Consider the following 25,760-nt stretch of genomic DNA (forward strand, 5'->3'; position numbering starts at 1 on the left):
TTAATGCACAGGTAGTTCCAGTCAGTTTGATTACAGTTCGAAATTAATCCGCTACATTGGTAACCATAGTTACACATATACACTTGCAAGCAGAGTGAGAGACGCATATGAAAACGTTTAGGTAGGCTAAATGGATGATTTTTGAATATCGTTTAATTTGTATCAGTGTTGCCTGTCATTCATAAATAATTGTAATAAATCCATTAAAGAATCATTAAGTTAGCTATATGCTTAAGCAACGAGGGGACTGTAGCTGCTAGACTTTAAAGAAGAGATCGACGCACACAGGTAACTCGCGCACGCATCTCTCTCTCTCTCTCTCTCTCTCTCTGTTCCTTCTCCTTCAGTTCTCTGTCTCTCTCTTTTAATAATGAATTTAAATAAATGTGAATTAATTCAAATAAAAGCAATCCGATGGCTCTACTTTATTTAAAGCGGACGGAGTGCAAGAACTGACGAGCCTTAACTTAAGAAATAACCGTCATTTTTACACGTCTGTTAAAAATATACACTGTAAACATCAGTTACAGCTTTAACTTATTTTTAACTTGGCAAATAACCAAGGTATAATTTTAATGCACTTCGTAGAGGCCTCTACGTCGTGCATTAAAATCCTTTAATGCATGGCTAGCCGTGGATTATCCCTTACTTAATTGCATCAAGCTCCAAAACGTTGTCAAACCTCTAATTTTCTATATTAAACTCTTTCATGAAAAAATATGGAAGTTGGATTTTATCTTTCTATTTTAGTAGCTTTGAGCCCAAAGGTGGGTTGTATAGTGTAACACAATGTCTGTTCGTTTGTTCGTTCGTTCATTCATTCATTCATTAATTCATTTATTCATTCAATCATTCATTCATTAATTAATTCATTCATTTGTTCGTTCATTCGCAGTCTTATACATTTTAAATAAACTGACCGTGAACTTGAGCGCACACACTATCTGGTTGGCAATTGAGAGTGCCAAATAATCATTAACATCTAGGTCAAATTCAAATGTTTGAAAACACAATCCAGACCTGTCTCTTGCCAAGAATTTTTTTTTTTTGGCCAGATGTCAGGAATACAGGTTATCCCTGCGATCCTACTGGCACTGGCGTAATTTTGACAGGTGTCACTGATAACGTTTAACCTGTGACAGCAGTAACATTACACATAGACGCTAATAGCCTTGTGTCTGGCGCATAGACCAACACAGAGAGTAGGTTGAAGATTGTAAAGAATTGCTTTTTCTCAGAAACATGCTGGAAATTGCCTTCTACTGACTATCACTAAGTGAGAAACCCTTAATGTAATGAAGACGTAGGCCAGGTCATGTGCAATTGGGTTCACGGCCCATGAGCAGATACAGGATCAGGCATGCCGACAGGTAAGCACATATACTCAAATCTGTAAATGTTTAAAAAGACATATATCTTGTACAAAACTCTGCTTCCTCTATTAGTCTATCTAAAGTTCTTCTACTAGGCTATCTGATGTAAGCATGAATGGCAAGATAGATCCATCTGAAGATTGGCTCACAGCTCTCTCAAAACCTTACCAAAGTAAAAAAGGGGCTCCACTTACTTTGATATATGCAATGGTACTGAAATTCAAGTACAATGGTATTTGTATGGTCCTCCGAAGTACTTTTAAGAATACTATTGTGGTACATGTTTCAAATACCATAGTACATAACAAAAATACAAAGGTATTTGCATGGTATTTTTCATAAGTGATGGTAATATCATGGTTCGAAATATATCAAAGTATTGGTATTTGGAAATGTTACTACCAGGCATTTTTGGAGGTACTATGGAGTGTCATGTAAATTATACCATGGTACATAAACCACAGTACCACAAATTATGTTTCAAAATATCATAGTATCACCACATTATAACATCACTGTACCACAGTAAAGTGGCAAAATAAGCTAAATTTAGGCCAGATTTAATTTTTGCAAATCCTGGATTCCTGATTGCGCGAATTTCTATAAAAATGACTGTCTATTTTTGTTTTTAAATATATATATATTTTTTTGATCATGGTACATATTCAAAAACATGGCATTACCACAGTACCATGTAAAAAAAAAAAAAAAAAAAAAAAATAGTTAGTATATGTTTATTCTAAGGACATCCAAATGCCCGCACAACACTACACTACTGGAGACACAGCATATCTCCCAAATAACTTTCACTTATCATTAACACAGATATGTGAGTGAGAGAGACAGAAAGATCAAGAGAGAGAGAAAGAATGCTGACGATAAGGACCGAACACAGGTTTAAGGTCATGTCTTATAAATGCAGAACCCAATGCAGCCACAACAACCACCCGAAGAGGAAATGAAGCATAGGTCTGTAAAACCAAAACAACGAAGTGGGAGATTATGATGCCTTTGAGACCGAACAATAGCAATGCTTTTATTAAAATCCTCCCATCATTTATACCATGCTGTTGAAATCCTCAAAAAAAAACTCAAATCTTCCTACCTGGAACATGAGATGAATATTCAAGCCATCTAAATCAAAATTGCGCAAGGCAACGTCGCGTCACATTCCAGCGACTGAAAATGCATGAGCAGATTCTTAAATTCCCAGCGTAGTCAATAATTTTATCCCTTAATACTCATCTTTGATCACCAAAATGACATTTAAAAATGTATGAAAAACAAAATTCATGCCTTAAAAAAAGCTTGAATGTAACCTCATTAATTATAAGCGGTTATGAATATGCAAATTAGCCCTGCCTCCACTCACTCACACCAGCTCAGAGATACACACACTCGTTGATGATCACACGTTGACATGATTGGTTACAAGGTAGTTTGTGACGTCAGAAACACCAGCGATTTCAAACCGCGTTTTTGAGACTGTCGTTGTTTCACTGCAGTTTTAAAGAGAAAATACTCAGCAATGGTGTTGACTTATGAATTTGCACATGGTTTGTCTTAAAGCATATTAAAAACACAACATTAAAAGCTTGATTTTCACCACAGGGGGACTTTAGAGAATGAATCTTAGAGCATAGACTTCAACAATGCACGCTCAATTAAATAAAGAATATTTTGTTTCAGCTCTGAGTGATTATAATAGAGACGAAGGGGATGTGGTTCACTTACACAGTCAGGGACCTCTAACCCGGCAGGGGCCGCTGAGTCAGCAAGACAGGGCCCCTGATATCTGGCTGTGGAGCTCCCACAGTCTCAGCTATCACCGCAGGTAAACAAACACAGCAGAACAGATGAAGGACTGAAGATAAGAGTGGGGTATGTAGCGTGGGCTCAAATCTACACAAACAAGCTCAGCATTGCACAGACATAACGAAACACAAGGACTCTGCATATGTATGTGTGCCAACAGTGGAAGGTTTATTACCAATTGTTTGTTCTACCCATAAATGTTTCCAGCATTAAAATAAATAGCATTATATCACCATAGTTGCAGTAACAACGCACAAACTTTAAACTACAATACCACTACAGTTTAGAAAACATGTCCATATTTATTGTGTCAGTTTATATTAAAAGATGCTTTATACCCCTGAAAATTTCCCCTTGGATTTTGTAGGGCCAGTCCAGCTCTAAAAATAGTGCTGAATTTGTCTTTTTAGACAGGATGTAAAATCAGACATTCTTCACGGTATAAGCACCCAGCACAATTTCCAAATATTTGTGCACTGCATACCACTTTTCAGGATGCCTTTTCTGCGTGAAAACACATTGGTTCCTTTCAGACTGGGCTGGTTCTGTTTGATGGGCTCTTGCTGTCTAAATTGTCTGACAATGTCTGGATTTGTCTGTTGACAGAGCTCATATGACAAATAACATCACCTTAAGACCTGTTTTATTGGGGCTATTAATAGATCTCAGTTCATTGGTTTTTACAGATTGCAGTTCCGTCACTTTCACACATTCAGGGTCAAATCTGAGGAAGTCGTCTGCCTTGAGGTTCTATTGTGTTTGCACATTAAATGGCAGAATGACTACCACATTTTTTTCACATTTAACATATAATTTTAAGACAAGTCTGTTCACTCGGCAGCTGTCTTGGTAACACAACCATTTCCAGTCATGCGCAGTTCTTATCTGCTTAAATGATAAAGACCAAAATATCTGATACTGTTTGTCTGTCGATGTGTTTACATGCACTCGATCTGAATGTATCCAATCCAATCTATCGCATACTGTCTGAGTAGTGTCTTAGGCCCTGTTTACACCTGGTATTAAGTTGCGTTTTGGTCGATAGGATCACAAATAGACGAGGCAGATAGCCTACATACCCATTTACACTTGGTATTTTAACCCGTCTGTTTAGTCCACTTTCGACCACTTCTGTCCTGATTTCTTTGAGGGGAGGGTTTTTTTCCAGATCTTTCAGACAAAATAAGCTCTGCAATTTACAAATGAACATGCCTGGGGATGATGGAAAACATACGGAGAGCAGCAGGAATGGTTAGAGAACATTGTGATGTTCGTCTTCAAACCAAACTTGGGTCGCCAGCAGACAAAATTTAAATCCCGTCTAGCTAGGGCGCTTCCCATAATGTTTAAGCGTTAGGTCAGTAGGTGGAGAGTAGGCGGACTTGTGTGGCTGTTCTAACACATTCGACCACATGAGCGTCTACACTACGAAAAGCAAAATGTGTTTTCGACTACGTCTGGAAGTGGTCGAAAGTGGACAAGCTCAAAACGTTTCAGACCTCGTTTACACCTGCATAGCGTCGTCCACTTATGATCCGATCGACCAACAGGGCCATAGCTATGCTTAGTTGCATTGTGTTTTGGTTTGGTACTGTTCTGTTCCCTATCATTCTGTTAGTTTCCTTGTGTGTGCCAGTAATCACTAATTAAATTCACCAGTTGTTCATTTAGTTCCCTTGTTTAACTCTGTGTATTTCAGTCTTCAGTTTCCATTGTTCAGTTGTCCGTTCTTCTTCGTTTGTACTGCGGTTGTTTTGTTTCATAGCGTTTTCAGTTCCGTTTAATAAATACATAAATAAATACATATTACTGAAATTACTTTGATCTTTTTTTTTTCTTTTTTGCAACCAAGAGTGACAAGTAGGTACTACATTTTAATAAAAACGTACTTTGTAACCATTAACAAAGTATGTTCTATATTTTTTTGAATGAATGTGTGTTGCATGAATATAATCTGAGTATACTACATCCATTGTCATAGTCAAGTGACTAATAACGTCAGCTGTGCCAATTACTACCGTTCACAACACCTTAAAAGGGTTGATTGAGGTGTTTACATGAATGTTTTCAGTCTGACCGTCACAAATCCGATTCTAAACAGATTATTTGGTTTCATAGAAACATCACTAGTAATCTGACAATGGTATCATGCACTTTAGCTCAAATCATCATTCAGTATGATTTATTAGCTGTCCCTCATTGGGTCGGAGATGCAAAAATTGCATTTTTACCCTCCTTGTGGGGACATTTGGTCACCATAACATGTTTTTTTTTTTTGACATAATGCACAATTTAAAATAAACACCAATGAAAAAGGTAACTGGCTCTTGAAACTGGCCACATTGATTGTTGCGATTTCTCCTATTCACATTAATCTAAAGATCTACGTTTACCATAAGAGATAATTCTTTAGAGATTTTGTTTAGTTAACATGACAGTCATGAACAAATGTCAAAAGATCCCCAAACAAAAAGAAAGTGAAAAAGAGAGTGAGATGCAAAAGTGGAAAAAAAGAAGAAATGAAAGGAAAGCAAATACCCTTTGGTGTAAGTTTCACAGTGTCACTGGGTTTAGGAAAACATTCCTCTTACTCCCCTTGAATTGAAAGAGTAAATGAGAGTGAGAGAGAGAGAGAGTTAGATGGATTAAAAGCATTAGTGTAGAATTAGAGTAACACACTCACAGTACTCCCTCACATACCACACTCGTGTTTGCTTACACATAAACACTTCAATGTTGTTTAAAAATGTGCTACCTAACTTACCAACATCTTTAAAAGGGCAAATTTGAAGGCCGTTAAACTTTATAGCTTAACAAAACAATTATAACTAAGACAGAATACTGTATAAGTGTCTAGAGATAAGATGTGTATTTGGAAACTGATAAGTTGCACAAATGTCACAATGGATGTTTATCTACAAAAATTTGTTTGTTTTGTTTTGGTGTGACAAGACAAAAAAGGGAAGGAAAACAATCATAATAAGAATAATTTATCTTTCAGGCATGATCAAAATTGCAAGGGTATATTGCAGAGATTGTGTTTTGCAAAGTATAGCAGCTGCGAGGCTCTCAGAACCGTTGACAGAAAACAGGAAGGAATGTTTCAAACTATGAAGAAGATAAGAGAACTGTGAACATCAGCGCTGGTGAGGAGGTATAAAGATAGACAAACACGTAAAACACACACAAACACACACACAGGCGCACATCACATTCCTGGACCCCCCCCCCCCCCCAAACACACACTAAAACTCCTTTCAGATTGTGGTCTAATTAAACTTTATCTCTCTCTCTCTCCACAACTTTATGAGATGGGCGTGGAGAATGTGTTTGAAGATGCTGCACGGCTCAAGGCTGAGGACACAGTGTTACACAAACATATACATATATACAAACAGGGTTACACTGAAAGCTATGACTCACATAAGAAAATTTGAAATAATTACTACAGCATCTAACAAACCATGTACACCCAAGTCTCTATTATAGATATGGCTCAGGACCCTCCTTGAAAGTAAATCTATATTCAATCTATATTCACCTTCAGTGGATGAAAATAAACTTAAATTAACAAATCAGTTGATTCTGTTGAAATAAAGGTCTTATGATACAGTGCATAGCTTAGGCACTCTCCGTTTGGTGGTTCGCACTGTAATGTGAGGGTCTTCACATTCTGTTCTTTCTTTATGATACAAGCCATCATTAAAGGAGTAGTTCACTTCAGATTTAATATGTCCTGATCATTTACTCACCCCCATGTCATCCAAGATGTTCATGTCTTTCTTTCTTCAGTCGAAAATGAGTTTTTGTGGAAAACATTCCAGGATTTTCCAGCCCTATGAAGCTGCACTGAAACTGCAATTTGGACCTTCAACCCGTTGGTTACTATTGAAGTCCACTATATGGAGAAAAATCCTGGAATGTTTTCCTCAAAAACCTTAATAATTTATTTTCGACTGAAGAAAGAAAGACATGAATATCTTGGATGACGTGGGGGTGAGTAAATTATCAGGAAATTTTAATTTTGAAGTGAACTACACCCCTTTAACACTAATGGGGCTGATGTACTTCAGAAGATTTTTCTTATTATTATAATTATTATAATTATTGCAACATTTTCTCGTTAAAGTTTTTTTCAGGTATAGCATAGGTTACAACCCTTTTAAATAAGCATTTACCAGTGGGGAATTTTACTGGACTGTAAACTATTTGAATGAATGAATGAATGAATGAATGAATGAATGACAATTAAAAATAAAATAAAATAAAATAAAAACATGAAAAGGTGAAAAAAGTCATTCAAATAAAATAATCATTTTTTTAGGTCAACTTGAAAAAGATGTGGATTCAAAAAAACATAAAAATATACTATAAAATAAAACCATGCAAAAAACATTAAACAACTTAAAAAAGGTGAAAATACAAATAAATAAAACAAAACATGAAAAAGGTTGGAAAATTCAAATATATTAAAATAATATCAAACAATAAAATAGTGGGTGTGTAAATTCTGGATTCGGTAATTGTATAGTGATGTGTGAAACATTCCTCAGGCCATAACTAGGGCAATACATTTAAAAACAAGTTCAAGTGAAGTTTATTATGGCACCAACTCTTTTCAGATGAAGATGCCTCTACAGATGTGGTTGTTACTGACTGAGGACAGGAAAACCACAGTGCATTAAATGGTACACCCATCTGGTTCTGTTATGTTGCTTTACCCAGCATTAATCAGAGGGTTTGTAGCCTCTTCCACTTGGACCCCAAACAATTCCATGGTGGTCATTTCCTAAAGCAGCACGATTCAGACTCATGGACTGGCCTGTGACCGGCTGGAACAGGTTAGCTGCTGTAAATCATTGAAAACTCAGGGTCGATATGGGAGCTGCGAGCCAGATGGAGAGCAGGTGGAAAGGAAAAGAGGATGACCTTGAGAAAAAGGCCTTCAAACTAGACTCGGCCAGCTGTGGGAATCAACAACATGCCATGGAATTTTGCAGAGAGTGAGCGTGCGTGTGTTTGAATGAGTGTGAGAGAAAAAGAAAGGCGGAAAAGTTAGAGATCAAGCCAAAAATGGCTAATTTGACACTTCCGTGTGGCTTTGTTATTCTTAGCACTTTAAAACTTGAAGGTACAATACCACACCCCTAGTTTTCATCCTCCACTGACTAGCAGGCATGAACACACACATTCTGGGCCTCAGTGGGCATGTACCAAGTTGAGGAGGCTTTGGTCTGAGGGCTAAAGCGCGACGAGGACCCTTTAAAATCGAGCCAGCCAACAAGACTCCCCACTGGTGATCTTTTCACTCAGGACACAAAAGACTGACACCCACTAGCAAAAGCAGTGAAGTCACACAGCATGACAGCGGATGTACAAATAAAGCTGTTGGACCTGATGGACACCACTTGAAACTTGGTGAAGCTCACAGTCCTTTACTCTTGTTTCAAATTCAAGAATCAAATTGGCTTGCTCAGTTTGGGTTTAAAAGAAATGTAATATTCAGTTATATTAACTGCACTGACACTATCAGATGAGAACAAAATGTGAACTGAATTGAGCTGGCACTAATGACACTAACTTTGCAACATCAACGTTATTGAACTGAATGAAATAAACATTGAACTGACTTGAGCTGAATAATGACACTATCGCTTTCTGTAGAGCTGAATTGAACTTGTAATTTGTGGACTTTGTAACATCGACACAGTTATTGATCTGAATTGAAACAACGCTGAACTAAACTGAGCTGAATAATGACACTATTGTCTTCTGAAGAGCTGCTTTACAGCTGAAATTTAATTTGTTTCATAAGTGATTCATTTTACATCAACAATGTTGTTTTCCTGTTTATTAATGTGAAGCTGCATCCATTTTGTATAAAGAGCTATAGAAATATATGTGGCTTAACACGATACTTGTTTGTAGTCCTATATCATTTTTAATTCACTTAGTGATGTTCAAAATGTACTATATTCAGCTGATTTTCAATGTCTCAAAGTGATATGATTTAGTGAACACTGAAATTACGATCCAAATTTATGAATAAAGAATCTCTTTTAGAATTATTTTTGCTTTTATTTATCTGTCCCCTTGGGTTTGTTCAGTCTTGTAATGGTAAACGTGTCCTAGCTCCTATTCACAAGATTCCTGATTAATGTCAGACAAAGCCGTTTAGAAATTATGTAATTCCATTAGCAGCTACGCGCTAAGACCCTCAATTACACAGTTTGTCCTCTGGTCGCCTGGAAGGCTGACATTACGTAAACTGAACTCTGCAGCTGCGCGGGCGACCTCTGACCTAAAGGCAATCTGAACTTTCATCAGCCGTTAGCCTGCTGGGTTATGACGCTAAACGCTTCAGCTAATCCAGTAAAAATCTGTCAGTGGAGAAAGCAAGTTGAGAAAATCATACTAATATCTCATAGAGTCCTGAGCAAATGAGGATGAATTTTCATGCTAGTCCAAAACTGCTTTGTGCTGCTTACTACTAGTAGGCTTTGGTCTAGTCAGGTTGTTCACTAGCAAAAAGTGATGCTGGTCATTCACTATGGACTTATGGTAGTCTTAATATTTAAGCTAGTTATGATGTCTGGAATAGGGACACCAGCACACCAACATCCATCCAATGCTGGCAAATAGCACCAAAATTCAACATATAATGGGGTAAGGCATCAGTGTTGTTATTGCTAACTAAAAAATAAACTGATTAGAACTACTTTTGACAACTGAAATGAAGCTGAAATAAATATAAGATGAAAAACTTTAGAAATGAGAAATATTGCCTTGGCAACTAACTAGTTAAAAAACTAACTAAATAAGAAATTAATAGTACTAAACTTATGAAAAATTAACCTGAAATAAAACTAAAACTAAAAAGAGATACAATTAAAACTAATAAAAATAACAAAATGACAAAAAACTTAAACTAAAATGAAAAGGAAACCTGAAAATATTAAATGAAAAGCTACTTCAAAATATGAATAAATACTACATACTATGAATAAATACTAAATACTACAATACTATGAACACAAAAATACCACTGCAAGGCATTTTGTTGTATGTAATGTATAAAGTTCTAATTAAGAACCCATTCATAGTTTTTAAAGTGTTTTCTGTAAATTTTTTGCAGGAGCATTTTCAATTGTAAAAAAAAAAAAAAAAACTTGTTGCAGTTTGTTGTTGCTCAACAAATGAATTTGGTGCCACTAGTGGTCCAGAAATTAGACACTGCACCTTTAAAAAAAAACATCTTATTTTCGCAGTCTGCATGTGAGGAATGTAAATCTCTTCAGACTTTATGACTATATGCTCTGCTTGTTTACACACACTCATACGCACATATACGCAGTTCATTTACCATGTCAACACCCACACTCTGTTATGCAGTCATTTCCGATATTATTATTTAATTACAAACATCCTGCTTACTGAAGCCACAACATTTTCGCCCTTGCTTGGAAAGAGGGAAGATGGCAATGGTTTGATGTCAAGAGGAAGAAAAGGAGAAAAGAATAGATGAAAAGGAGAAAAGAACGAGAAAAGCTTTATGGGCTGCTGTGACCCACCTCTCTTTCATCTCCGGGTACTGAGGCTAGGGAAAGATACCTTCACACTCTGTGAAAAAAGGGCAGGGGAAGGCTAACATCCATCACCCCGGACCTGTCCACTGCTTCTGGAGAAAAGAGGGGAGAAGGTAGGCCTCTGACCCGGAATCCACACCCTCAGGTCCTCTAAAGCTGGAGAAAGAGGACTTCAAGAGAGGCCCTGGCTGGTTTATGACTAATATGGGGAGATTTGCTGAAAGAGGAAGGTCAGCGAGGGTGATTTATGAAAGACAGTGAGGTGATGGAAAAACAAACACTTAGAAGTAGAGGAGTAAGAACAGTCTGACGAGGGGAGGACACATAATAAAGGATGTGCCAGCTTTACTCATGAATAATTTCATGACGTGATGTTTCATGACGTGAATTAATTTGCTAAATGAATTATACATGCACCATTTATCAATCATCTGCCATAAAACATAATAATAAAATATATTTATTTTATTCGATTTTCCACCATTTTTTTGTTTTATTTTTAAAATTTGAATTTTTTTGCATGTTTATATATATATATATATATATATATATATATATATATATATATATATATATATATATATATATATATATATATACACACACATATACATATGAAGAGTTCAGATGCAAAAGTCTCTAAGTGCCATCTGAAATTTTCTTCTAGAATGATCATTTTTATCAAGCTCGTATATTTAAGTTCAGTAATTTCACTTAAATGACAATTAATAGGTAATTTTCATTGCCATTTAAGTGAATTTACTGAACTTAAATATACGAGCTTGATAAAAATGATCATTCTAGAAGAAAATTTCAGATGGCACTTAGAGGCTTTTGCATCTGAACTCTTCATATACACATATATATATATATATATATATATATATATATATATATATATATATATATATATATATATATATATATATACATATATACAGGTTACTTTTGATATGAAACAATGTCTCACCTTTCAAATTTGGTGTAAACAATAAATACCGTTTTGTGGCTATTTAATGTATCTGACAGATTGCTGTAGAGCCTCAGTTAAAGCTGCTTGTGAACCGATCATCACTTCCTTCAAGTTAATTTAGAGCACCAAATAAACATGAATGAACATAAAAAGGAATGTAGTTTCAACCGTGGAAAGACGTCAGTACACACCGTTTTTCAAGTTCAAATCCTCCAACTACTAACTCTCGGACAAAAATGGAGGATTCGGCGGATTATGATTGGTCAGATCGCCTGTCAATCAAACTCCCTGCGAAGGGTCAATTGACAACTTACTATCAAAATTCTGCTAACCTAAAAAGATGTGAACCACACCTCAGCTATAAAGTTATTTATCACCCAAACAGCTTATTAAAGCTAACGCTTTTTCTTGCTGGCTACCGTTTGAGTGTGTTTGTGTTTGCTCAGCACTATTAGCTCAGCTAGGCAGCTCTGAACGTTCTGTACAGATACTCCAGCACATGAACACATCCTCCGGGTTTTATCACTCGCAAATAAAATGGAAAACAGGGAACATATGTTGACCTGCAGGTAGTACATCAAAATGCAATAATTGGACATTTTACATTTTTCGGTCCTTAGACATCCACAGAAGATTTGTAATATTTAGACCACTTCTATTACTGATTGCTATCAGGTTGTGAAGAGAGTTTCAACCAGTATAACAAAAATTGTTTATAAAAAAATTGCCTTTAATTATCATTGAATTGGATGTGGCATGGGCTAATGTCAGTGACCATTTGTCGATACATTTTTTACAGGAAAACTAATTTTTAAATCCAATATTAGGTTATTTTTTTAACTCCACTAGAAATTTAACAACAGCAACAAAATAATTATAATTTGTCGACCTCTTAAAAAAAAAAAAAAAAAACAGATTTTGTTTGTTAAAATGAAGTTGACATGATCGGTTGCACAGACATATCCACACACAAAATAAACCCATATCCATGGATAGGTTGTAAGCCCACACTATTAAATAAACCATTAGAACACACTGCTACTGCTCATGAAAATTTTAGTGTTTTCTGCATCCAGGGTGGGTTTCAAGATTGTCTTGAAGTTTCCTTCTTTCTTTCTTTTTTTGCTGAAATAGCCATGAATAGCCTGCCTTACTCAATGATGGCTCACTGTCTGACATATTTAATTCATGAGAAAGTGAAGTGCATGCATTCTAGCAGACTAAGTTTTGGAGAAGCACTATAGACCAAACCTTAGATGCACATAAAAAAGTTAATCCATCTCTCTCCATCCCTATCATGCTCTCACACACAATAAATCACTTATGATTTCCCGGCACTAATAGTCAGCCATCTTTAAAACACTTCAATAATGACACAGCATTTCCTGTCTTCTCCAGAGTTCATAACTGACTATCAGGTGTCAAAATATCAGTAATTTATGGATAAGAGATGAAAGAGCAAACCCCTTTTAAGTAATGACATCACATTTCAGTGATGCTAAACTACTGTGCGTACATTAAAAAAAAGGTGTAAGATACAATAAACGTATTGTATTCACATTGTATTGCCAAACAATTTTGTTGCTATTGAGGTGGGATACAGGTAAGGTTAGGGACAGGTCAGTGATATGACTTAGGATTAAGGGTGGGTTAACATGTAAGGAAATAGTAATTCAGATGTAATGACACGCATGTACACAGTAAGAGCATTGCATCAAACAATTAACTTAAATGTTAGTACATAGCAGTTAAAGATGCTTAATATAAAGTGGGACCACACATTTTCAATGCAAAACCATGTTTTGTTTTTGTTTTTTGGAAACATAGTAATACCATAGTTGTCATGCTATATGAATACAGTAAACATTCAGTACAATGGTACATAAATTAGAGTCCCTTATCTGATACTGTCACTATACAATGGTACCATCACTACGTTTTTGTAAGGTCAAATACACATCCACCACTTCTAGCATCACAACGAGGCCATGTTCGTCCTTAGAATATGTCCGGAGAATACTCCCTCCACATTCGCACATCCACATCCACTCACACTCACCTGTCAGCCTCTGGTCTCGTGTGTTTCCGTTAAACAGATCCAGAGCCCTAAAGGTGGAGTATCTGATGTGTTCACTCAAAGATCTCTGCATAAGCAGCAGTCGCATGGACCTCGACATCTTCTCCTGTGCTCTTTCGGTTCTGAATCCTCGTCCTCGTCCTCCTTCACCCCTCTCCCGGGTCTGTCGGTCTCTACTCAGTCCATTTTCTATGTCCGGTTCTGCGTGCGGTGCTGCAGTGTGCATTAGGGAGTTCCCACTGCAATGCTCTCACATTCAGTCCTGCGCTACTGTCTGTGTGTGTGTGTGTGTGTGTGTGTGTGTGTGTGTGTGTGTGTAGGATAGAGTGCTTTCAGACTCAGGCCTCAGTACCTCCGCAATGTGAATTTTCAAAAAGCCACATTTGTGTAATTTAAGTGCACTCGCTCACTCTCTTTGTGTGTCCTTCAAGCTGCTACTTGTCTTCATGTTGTCAGTTTGCATTCGGAAACATCTAAGTGGCTGTACTGATGGAGGCAAAATGTGCGTCATCTGAATTCATCTTAGCGCATTCATTCATTCTGCTTGAGCGAACATGTACTCTTACATGAGAGGAAGCCACAAACAATCGTCCTACGCTAAGATTACACATGCAACAAAAAAGCAGCAGGTGTTGCACATTGACAAGAACCAACCCACATTTGTTTCCTAGCTTTGAGGTAAAGATAGGAAACAATTTCCTGCTCTAAAGCACAATACATTTATATATTCAATGCATCACATCTATTTCATCTAAATGAGGACACAACATAGACCCGTATAAAGCTAATCAAGCTAGTTTTGTTTTTCATATAAAACCGATAGTTACAATATAATTGCAGTAGAATACAATCATTTAGAAATATCACTGCATTATATTAGGAATAAAAAACATTTATGAAACAAAATGTTATGGTTTTGTCTGGTTTAGCTAACATCTGATTACATGTAGGCCTGTCACGATAACAAATTTTGCTGGACGATAAATTGTCCAAGAAATTATCGTGATAAACGATAATATTGCCGTTCTGAGACCATTTTCATTTAATATAATTATAATGGCATAATAATGCAGGTACACCTTTTCAACGATCTATAAACTTTTATTTCTAAAGAATATTAAACATTGAAAACGGAAAACATTTTAAATATCCAAAAAAATGAACAAAACAACCAAAAACAATGAAAGCAATGGACTCTTAGTGTCTGTTAACAAAATAAATGTCTGTTAATAAATAAAATGGATGTAAACAAAATTGCACTTCAAAAAATATTAAACATTAGGCTTTAGACATTAGGCTTAAATAGTGATACATTCCATAACAGGCAAAACTGACAGTTAGGACCTTTGTAAACAAAAAAAAAAAAAAAAGCCTCAACAAGCCATATGGCACAATTTTGCACTGTTACTCCTGTTACTTTGTCCTCCTGTTGCTTTGTCAAGTGATTGTGTACTGTCGGGAAGACGGAGACGCACTTTATTGCGTGTATGATACGCACTGAAAATACTTGGTTAGGATTAGGGGTGAGGAGTGCGTGCGCATTACATGCCATAAAGAGCGTATCATATGCACGCAAAAACTAGTTTTGGCGTATAAATGGCACGAGAAATAACATTCGTGGTATAGATACGCATTTTCATGCGATAGGGCTCGCTGTCGCAACTCACAACTAGCGTCTTCTCTCTCTCCCGGCAGTAGCCGCAAACACTCCCGCCGGCGCTTTCCCATACAAAGACCATGTGACTGACAAGCGCCGCGGCGCCGCCTCCCCACACAAAGACCATGCAACTGACAACAAGAGGGTTCATTCCTCCTATACGCTAAAGAACCGAGCGAGAGTGGTCATCCAGTCTCTTTGGTAGAGAGAGAGAGAGACGAGGAAAACAAACAAGCATGCAAATGGAATTATCGCGGCCGGAAAAATTATCGAGCTCATTTTTTTTATCGTGCGATTAATCGACTTATCGACTATCGCGACAGGCCTAATTACATGTTTGTTAATTTAGGTAAATCTACACACTTCTCTAAGCTAGAGTGCACTACCAGGCTCCAAATGGAAGTTATGTAACAGTAATATGTAAATGAACCGGATTAAGCCCGCCAAACAATAGATGTTGTTTTGCATGGCTGAACTGTTAGTAGATGCACGCGCCCTTTGGACACAGGAAAATAACTTATGCTGTTGTAGCAGTAAACACAATAAAACAAATATAATATAATATACAGAGAAATAATTTGCAGATTTAATTATCTGAGTTCACATTCACACTCAACATGCACTCATTAACTCTGCCTCTCTGTTCACACACTGAGAAGCACAACTGTCCTTGTGATTTATTCTTCATGGAATACGTATGATTTATGGTAACTTATCTTTTATAGTTTAATAATTAAGTTTACAGTGTCAAAAGAATTAAAACTGTTAAATTTTCCACTAAATATAACAGTGCTCAGCAGAATGCTGTTAAAAAACACAAACTCTGCTTCACTCCACAGAGGCTACATTCAATATTGATTAATCTTTTAATATTTCAAATTTCAAATATTGAACATAAACATACAAAAGCAATATCCAGCTATATTTTACTAATACATATTTGTGAAGATTTTTGAGTGAATCACTTCAAACCTCTGTTTTGTCAACAATGAAATGGACAGTTTGAATTGATTCACACAAATGGATCATACTTAACAACAACAGTATTTTTTTTAACACTAGCAGAAGGCATGTGATCTGTGTGTGTGTGTGTGTGTGTGTGTGTGTGTGTGTGTGTGTGTGTGTGTGTGTTGGGGTGTGAAATTACTGGGTTTATGAGCATTCAAAGAGAGTTGATAATTGAAGATAATAGTAACTGTGTGTTTAGAATACTTTGGCAAAAGGATGTAAATTTTGGATTAGTGCTTTTGCATTCCCAGTAATGCACCACTGAAGCGAGCAATGAGGGCTAATTGGCCAGCTAAGAGTCGCACTACAATGGATGCTTAATAATAGCACAAAACACACACACACACACACACACACACACACACACACACACACACACACACACACACACACACACACACACACACACACACACACACACACTAATGCTAATTTACTTTATGACCTCTGAGGAAAAGCTAGAGGAGATAAGCTTCATTTCTTCCTCTCTTTTCCACTCAAAAATCTAGACGATTCAATCATTAAAGCTTGCACACAGCACCATGGTGTAAAATAAATAACAACATTTCTAAGATAGTTTAATTGCCAAAAATGAAAATTCTGTCAGTAATCACTCACCCTTCATGTTGTTCCAACCCCGTAAGGCTTTCGTTCATCTTCGGAACACAAATTAAGATTTTTTTGATGAAATCTGAGAGCTGTCTCACTCCTCCATAGGCTACTATGGGGTCGAAACTTGCGGCCAAGAAAAGTTATTAAAGACATCTTTAAAATAGTCCAAGTGACTACAGTGGCTCAACCACAAGTTTATCAAGCGATGAGAATACTTTTTGCGCACAAAAACCAAACAAAAATAATGACTTTATTCAACTATTCATTTTCGTCTGTGTGGGCCTGAGTGAATTCATGTAGTGTAACAGCAAAGCGCTTCTGGGTTGTACGTCACCACGCAGGCTCACTATTGGCCGACGCTGGTCATGTGTGTGATGCGTGTGACGTACAACACAGAAGCGCTGCATTACACTACGTGATTAAGATTGATTAGTGCTGGGCGGTTTGACCAAAAATCAACATCACGGTTTTTTTCTAAATTATACCGGTTTCACGGTTTTTACCGTTTTTTTTTTTTCAAGCATGATGGGTGTTAACCACATTTTCTACTGAGTGAGAGAGGAAATACTGCAGTAGATTTACTTATAATGCCCTATTTTATTGTCATGAGTGAATATTATAGAAAAAATCCACACTAATATTAATAATACAGGTTTGCAAGGCTGTTTACAAAGAGGTGCCAGCAGGACGCGCTTTAGGAGCGGCAGAAACAGTGGTTTCCCCGGTAACGGCTGCACACAAAGCAGCAACGCTCATAAACACTGCTTTATCAGGAAAGATAAAGAAAGATTCAATCGTAATAACAAAGAAACTTTTCTAAAGACCGTCAGTTCAGTTCAGATACGTTAATACAGTATAAAAACACGCGCGCCGCGAGAAAAAAGACACTCTCACCCCCACACGTCTCGTGCCCATTCTAGTCAATGCTTGTGTTTCAGATCGAAGCTTCCCAGAAGCGGCTCTCCGCGCCGCTTCGCTAAATATAGGCGCCTAGTCTATTTTGACGCACCGCGTGGAGGACGGAATAAAACCTTGTCGCAGCTGTAATGCGCCGCAGACGTGTGTTGTAAATGAGGGGTGAAGACTGTGTCGCGCAGCGCCGCGTTCCGATTAAAGCGACATACACCGGTATTGCGGTATATTAAAAATTCATATCGTAACAAAAATAAACACCGGTATTCGGTATGAACCGGTAAACCGCCCAGCACTAAGATTGATTAAGACAAAAATATCTTAATTTGTGTTCCGAAGATGAATGAAAGTCTCACGGGGTTGGAACAACATGAGGGTGAGCGATTACTGACATAATTTTCATTTTTGGGAGAACTATCCCTTTAATAGCTGGAAATGACCAGTAAATTAAGTAAAACAAATGTATAATAAAAATTTTGTTGGAAAGATACAATAGGTTTAACACAAAGTCTGCACATTTAATGGGCAAAAAGCTCAATGAGGGTGCTCAACAAAAAGAAAATTGTCTGATGAAGCGTCACCTGTGGTGAGAACATGAAATAGCCTAAGGGCCCTATCTTGCACCCAGCGCAATTGACTTTGTACACCGACGCATGTATCATTCCTATTTTGCACCCGTGCAAAGCGTGCTTTTCCCTCCACAGAAGCACGTCGCTAAACTAGGGAATGAACTTGCGCTCCCTGGGCGGTTCAGCGCAAAAAAGGAGGCGTGTTTTGGCGCAAACGTTCCTTCATGCTATTTTGCAGGTTTAGAAAACAATTGCGCCACTAACCAGGAAAAAAAAAATTAAAGTCAGTGGCGCGTTGCGCATGTTATTCATATGCTATTTTAAGGGCGCATGCTTGGCCATAATCAATGTAGCGTGTGCACAACGCGCATACACTTTGATTCTCTCATCTACACAGAAGCAGCAGTTTTCAGTTTTGCAAATCATACATTATTACGAACGATAGATAGATAGATAGATAGATAGATAGATAGATAGATAGATAGATAGATAGATAGATAGATAGATAGATAGATAGATAGATAGATAGATAGATAGATAGATAGATAGATAGATAGATAGATAGATAGATAGATATATAGATAGATAGATAGATAGATAGATAGATAGATAGATAGATAGATAGATAGATAGATGGATAGATAGATAGATAGCATACATCTAGCTTACACATTTACCCAAATTATCATATGCCTTTTTAACCGAAGTTAATTTGGGTGGGTTTCTCCATCCCCAACATCCCTGACGAGAGCGTTGCTCTCCTTGGCTGTGAATCGCTCCTGGCGCACGCCTGGCAAATCCGCAGTTATAATAGGAATCTGCTTTAGAACAAGCGCGCCTGCTCTTAAAGGGAATGTGAGATGACGATTTGATTGGTTTATTTCACTTTACGCCCAAACCACACCTATGAATAATGAAGCTACTTCAGACCAACCCATTTTAGATTTGCGCCTGGCACAAGAGTCATTTATCCCGCCGGGAAAATAGCAACAGCGCCAAGACCCGCCCACAAAGTTACTTGCGCTTTGCGCTTTGACACTTACGTTTCAGATCGTTAAAATAGGGCCCTAAATATGTTTTTATTTTTTAAGCCGTGGTATGTGGTAAGCAATTTTTCCTTTCTACAAACATACAAGAGGTAAAAATAACTCAATTTTAAATGTCTAAACTAGGCACAAAATATTTATTTTGTTTACAAAATATATATATATATATATATATATATATATTTTTTTTTTTTTTTTAGCTCAACTGAAAGCATTTCAAAAAGTTACTTTTGGACCTCAATTGTGAGATTTTAAAAGTGTACAAATATTATTATTATTTTTAATTAAAAACAAAACTTTCTTTTAGTTATCAGCATAATTCATGAAGAGCAAGATCTAAATTTGTCAAGTTTTTCAAATAAGAGAACACAAATACACACATTTAAACCTCACCCTCACAATATCACTTACAACAGAAAAACACAATCTTCTTGGAAATACCAAGATGTCAGCCCATGTGTAATGTTAGAAGTCTGGAAACACTTCGTCCTACTTTCAGCACCCTAGCAGAGTTTTGTACTCAATCACTTACACAAATAAAACACACACACGTTTTTGGGACGCATCCAATCTCTTTCATTCATCTCTTCTGAGCATTCCATTCCTGGAGTGATTGCATCAATAAGATGAAAAGTTCATCTCATTGTTAGTGAATGAGGAGCCTGTGTTGTCATCTGAGAAGAACAAATGTCTCGCTCTGGCTAGCTCTCTAGAAGGGTAATCAATGTGTCTCTCTTTCTTTTGCTCTCTGTCACACCTAAGAAGACACTGTTACAGAAACGATATTAGGGTGATGCTATTAAGATGAAGAGAGACAGATACATAATAAGCAAAAGAAAGCTAGTAGATCATCATGACATTGTGTAGCAGCCAAAATACTCAGACTGATGCTGATACTCTTAAAAGAGGATTACCTGTACACACAATGACCTATAAACACAAAACAATGGGGAACAAGTTCAAGAGGTAACATCTATGGAGTCAACAGAGTATTAAAGTCCCCACCCAAACACAGAGACAAGCAAACAAGCTGACATAAAAAAAAAAAAAAAAAACCTGTGGTCACATCATAAGACCCCTGCTGAGTATTGTGCTGTTGAGTCATGGGACAGAGATTGCTCAAGGCCCACATATGAGGCTAAAAGTGATCTTTACAGAAATCTGAAAAGCTAATATCCTGTTCTACAAAAACTGAACAAGCTGCTTATCCCATCAACTCACAATGCACAACTGACAGTTTCCTGTCCAGCAGGCCAATATCTTACCCCAGCAGGGAATGACCCTGGGAATGGACAAATGGGAATTACCAGTGACATCCATTAAAAGATAATTCTCAGTTATTCAATACTACACGGAAATGTGTAGACCTGGCACTGTCATATTATCAAAAATAACAACTAAAAATAAAACTTTTTTTGTTATATGAAGGTCACATTCAAACTGGCTTGGAAACTTTTTATCAGGCCTTTATCATTTATTCACTAATATCAAGTGGCCTTTATATATATATATATATATATTTATTTTTCCAACTGTCCTAGACCCATACATCAAATCATAAAATAGTAAAATGCATAAAAACTGAAATATTACAATTTAAAACTATCATCATGTAGATAAAGAGTGAAAAAATATTAGCTATGAATTTAGTCGCAGCAAGAGAAAGAAGTGAGTAATTTCATAAAAAAAAAAAAAAAAAAAAAAGTATTCGTAATGTAATTTCCCTTAGTGCCAATGTGAAATGACACTGGTGGAAAAAATACATAATTTTCCTGTGTTGGACAAAAAGCACTTAGATGTAAAAACTCCTCCAACAGAATGACAGTCTTCAAACAGGTGCCTTCCGAAAGGAATACAGCACAGGGATTGTAAGTGTACATTCCCCAAATTTGAACAGCTCAGTCTACTGGTTCTCTAATAGGGGAACAAAGCAGTAAAACTGAGAAGTCTGGGAGTCAAAGGATGCAGCAGGAAGTGGAGAAGTAGAATAAAAGCAGGGGGTGTTAGCAGTGGAAAGAGGTTTGGGACATATTTAAAGTGATGAAGTGGCCAAGAATGTACCCTTGCTCAAACACAAAGTCTCTTTACCAATAATTCAAAGCCAATAAAACTGTGTGGGAAATAAAAGGCTAGGATTGTAAGGGCATTAAGTTCTTAGAATCAAATAAGCATGACAGACAAGCCTAAGAACACATTAGCTCCACAATTCAGACTCTCATTAATGCTATTCTACTATTGCCTCTGGACATGAAGATGACAAACATGAGATCAGGATAGGATCTGTTCAGAGAAGAGGGTTGATTTGTTTCAGCTGGGTTCTTTCATGTGAAACCGTCTCAGAAAATTGGCAATGAAATGTATGTGAATCGCTGGCTAGATAAGGACTCAGTATAGTTTTTTTATATATAGATATAGTATATATTCAGTATAGATCATCTCATGTTTGACAGAATTTATTGGGTTGTTTACTGCTGGGGTGCACATTTCTGTCACGCTACTGCAAACAATCAGCCTCAGACAACAATATGCAAATATGTGAATACCAGTGTTATCAAAAATGAAATTGTTTAAAAGCAATTAATTAACATATTAGTTCAGCAATATGGTTCTTATGAAAACCCTGCAGACAACCCCAGACAACTAACATGCTTGATATCTTGGAATATGGAATATGCCATTGTTTACACAATGCAAAACAACAACAACCAGAAATATGGGTTCAGAACAACCTGAGGGTGAGTAAATAATGATGAAATATCACTTTAAGTAAACCTGATATTAAGAATGAAAACCAGGAATAGAGAGAGAATAGAGTTACAAGCTAGAGATAACAAAACACCAGTTCTGAGTGACAGGAAATGCAGGTAATAATAATCAAGATAAGCAAGACCTCTATGCAGACAAGGAAACCCATCCGAGATATTTAACAAAAAAAAAAAAAAGGAAATTACTTTTCTCAGAAACTGACTCAACAACTTCCTCTTTCCAGGCATACTTATAGCCTCTCGAAATGATGCTACCATAGCAATATATCTTAATCATCCAGATGGGAAAACCTGATGACTTAAGTGGAATTTCCCAGGGTATTACAGACAAAGATAATATCCCAAGATCATAGGTCCAGTAAGTGGACTATTGATTAAACATGCATGCTTACGGAATATGACGTACATTAAAGGCACAATATGTACGATGAATAGAACAATGTTATGTATGTTATAACCAACACGTGCTACTCTGAGTAAATGCTAATTAATAATCTGTTTGTAGGGAAGGTCATAAGCATCAACATATGTTTAAACCAATGAGTAAATAAAAACAGCAATGTAAGCACCTTTTGTGACTTTATTTAAACGCTAAAATACACTCAAAACAAAGAAACAACAGTCAAATAGTATTACAAAAACACCCAGCACACAAAGATATCTATCTATCTATCTATCTATCTATCTATCTATCTATCTATCTATCTATCTATCTATCTATCTATCTATCTATCTATATATATATATATATATATATATATATATATACACACTCACCTAAAGGATTATTAGGAACACCATACTAATACTGTGTTTGACCCCCTTTCGCCTTCAGAACTGCCTTAATTCTACGTGGCATTGATTCGCCAAGGTGCTGAAAGCATTCTTTAGAAATGTTGGCCCATATTGATAGGATAGCATCTTGCAGTTGATGGAGATTTGTGGGATGCACATCCAGGGCACGAAGCTCCCGTTCCACCACATCCCAAAGATGCTCTATTGGGTTGAGATCTGGTGACTGTGGGGGCCATTTTAGTACAGTGAACTCATTGTCATGTTCAAGAAACCAATTTGAAATGATTCGAGCTTTGTGACATGGTGCATTATCCTGCTGGAAGTAGCCATCAGAGGATGGGTACATGGTGGTCATAAAGGGATGGACATGGTCAGAAACAATGCTCAGGTAGGCCGTGGCATTTAAACGATGCCCAATTGACACTAAGGGGCCTAAAGTGTGCCAAGAAATCATCCCCCACACCATTACACCACCACCACCAGCCTGCACAGTGGTAACCATGGATCCATGTTCTCATTCTGTTTACGCCAAATTCTGACTCTACCATCTGAATGTCTCAACAGAAATCGAGACTCATCAACTGTCCAATTTTGGTGAGCTCGTGCAAATTGTAGCCTCTTTTTCCTATTTGTAGTGGAGATGAGTGGAACCCGGTGGGGTCTTCTGCTGTTGTAGCCCACCCGCCTTAAGGTTGTGCGTGTTGTGGCTTCACAAATGCTTTGCTGCATACCTCGGTTGTAACGAGTGGTTATTTCAGTCAAAGTTGCTCTTCTATCAGCTTGAATCAGTCGGCCCATTCTCCTCTGACCTCTAGCATCAACAAGGCATTTTCGCCCACAGGACTGCCGTATACTGGATGTTTTTCCCTTTTCACACCATTCTTTGTAAACCCTAGAAATGGTTGTGCGTGAAAATCCCAATAACTGAGCAGATTGTGAAATACTCAGACCGGCCCGTCTGGCACCAACAACCATGCCACGCTCAGAAATGCTTAAATCACCTTAATTTCCCATTCTGATATTCAGTTTGGAGTTCAGGAGATTGTCTTGACCAGGACCACACCCCTAAATGCATTGAAGCAACTGCCATGTGATTGGTTGATTAGATAATTGCATTAACCTGTTAACCGTTGCCAGAGCGCGGGCGCACTGAAGCGGTTTTTTTTATAAATAGTTCAAAGTTACTATCAGATTTAATGTTATACCTTGACAAACTATACATCATTACAAAGATATAAGACTCAAGTTTCAGAATTTGACCACTATTGTATTTTGAGAAACTTATAGCGACAGTTATTTCTTAATTTGTGTCAGGAGTTATGAAATGAAAAAATGAGTCGATACCTTTGATATGAATTATGCGCGTCAGCCGCTTTCATTCATAAAAAAACTCCCGTGCCGTCGTCATGACAGCGATACACAAAACAACGTCCTTCCGGGCTTTTAGCTAAAAATGTGCAGATTTGGAGAAATATTGATATATTCTCATAGGTTTACATCAGATTTCTATAGACAGGAATAATATTTATTGAATTTATACCCAAATGCGTCGATGTAATCATTATGAGCGTTTGCATACTCTGTTAATGTGTTTTCAATTCATACCAATAGCCTGAGGGCGCCCTCGCCGCCCTGTGCACAGTATTAGAACATGAAGAAGTGCCATAATCATGTGACAATCCAGGAAGCCTCGAACACACACACAGCTAACAACAGATCGCGCTGTAACTATGGCTGTAACATGCAGATACAGACATTTTGAAGACAATAAACATGTTTGCTATGATATTTGAGTTACCTGTGTTTTTCAATCCATGCCAGGTATTTCCATAATTATAGATTATATTTATAATGTAATGCTAATCTATATAGACTATCATTGTGCAGAACAGTATACAATAGTATATTTTCTCTCTGATTTTTTTATCTGAAGCCAAATTAGATCACAGAAAATTATTTAAAATACTCGATTTGCTTTATAAAGTAAGTTTATAAGCACAAACATGGTTTTAATCTCATAAATTGTCGTGTATTGATGGTGTGCTAAGCTAACATGCTAGCTAGCCCTAGGTGCACCTGCCACCTAGAAGTTATATTTTTATTATTTTTTGAATGCTTACTGAAATGTTTCTTTATTCAAGAAATGCATTTAAAACAGTTTAGAATGTAAGGGTGAACTTTGAGAAAAGAAATTAGTGACTGAAACCATATGAATAGCATGTGAATAGCCAGTCGTTATTAACTATAATGCAGACAAAAGAAATGCATATTTAGAGCCATAGCCAGGCTGGAGAAGTGTGAATGTGTGCAGGGGGAGACTGAGACTGAATGGGGCTCGTTTGCACCACAAAACAATAAAGACAATATACTGCATAAATGGTAAGAAGATGACAATAAATATCAGTAGCATTTTAGCATCAAATCAAAATAAAGTCACATGACATGGTCTTGAAAAACATTTCACTAAATACAGAGTTTTGGACTTATTATCTTAAGATTTTAAACATAAAATGTTTAGACATGTGGCATTAGCTGTAGTGCATTTCTAGATTGCTCCAGGGCCAACTTCAAT

General features: G+C 36.9%; 1 protein-coding gene across 2 annotated transcripts in view; it reads right to left on the minus strand.

Annotated features, from left to right (window-relative positions):
• The window catches only part of dlc1 (DLC1 Rho GTPase activating protein), a 122,088-nt gene that overhangs the window by 47,786 nt on the left and 48,542 nt on the right, over window positions 1–25,760 (minus strand). The window contains exon 1 of one of the 2 annotated variants that reach the window (XM_081362086.1): window positions 13,807–14,245. The exons of the other annotated variant lie outside the window; for it this stretch is intronic. Coding sequence (XP_081218212.1) covers window positions 13,807–14,050 — 244 coding nt within the window. The 5' untranslated portion in view covers window positions 14,051–14,245. Of the gene's footprint in view, window positions 1–13,806; window positions 14,246–25,760 lie in introns of those variants that run through there. 2 annotated transcript variants of the gene reach the window in all.

Source organism: Scardinius erythrophthalmus (assembly GCF_964197995.2).
Source record: "Scardinius erythrophthalmus genome assembly, chromosome: 3".
NCBI classification, from domain to species: domain Eukaryota; kingdom Metazoa; phylum Chordata; class Actinopteri; order Cypriniformes; family Leuciscidae; genus Scardinius; species Scardinius erythrophthalmus.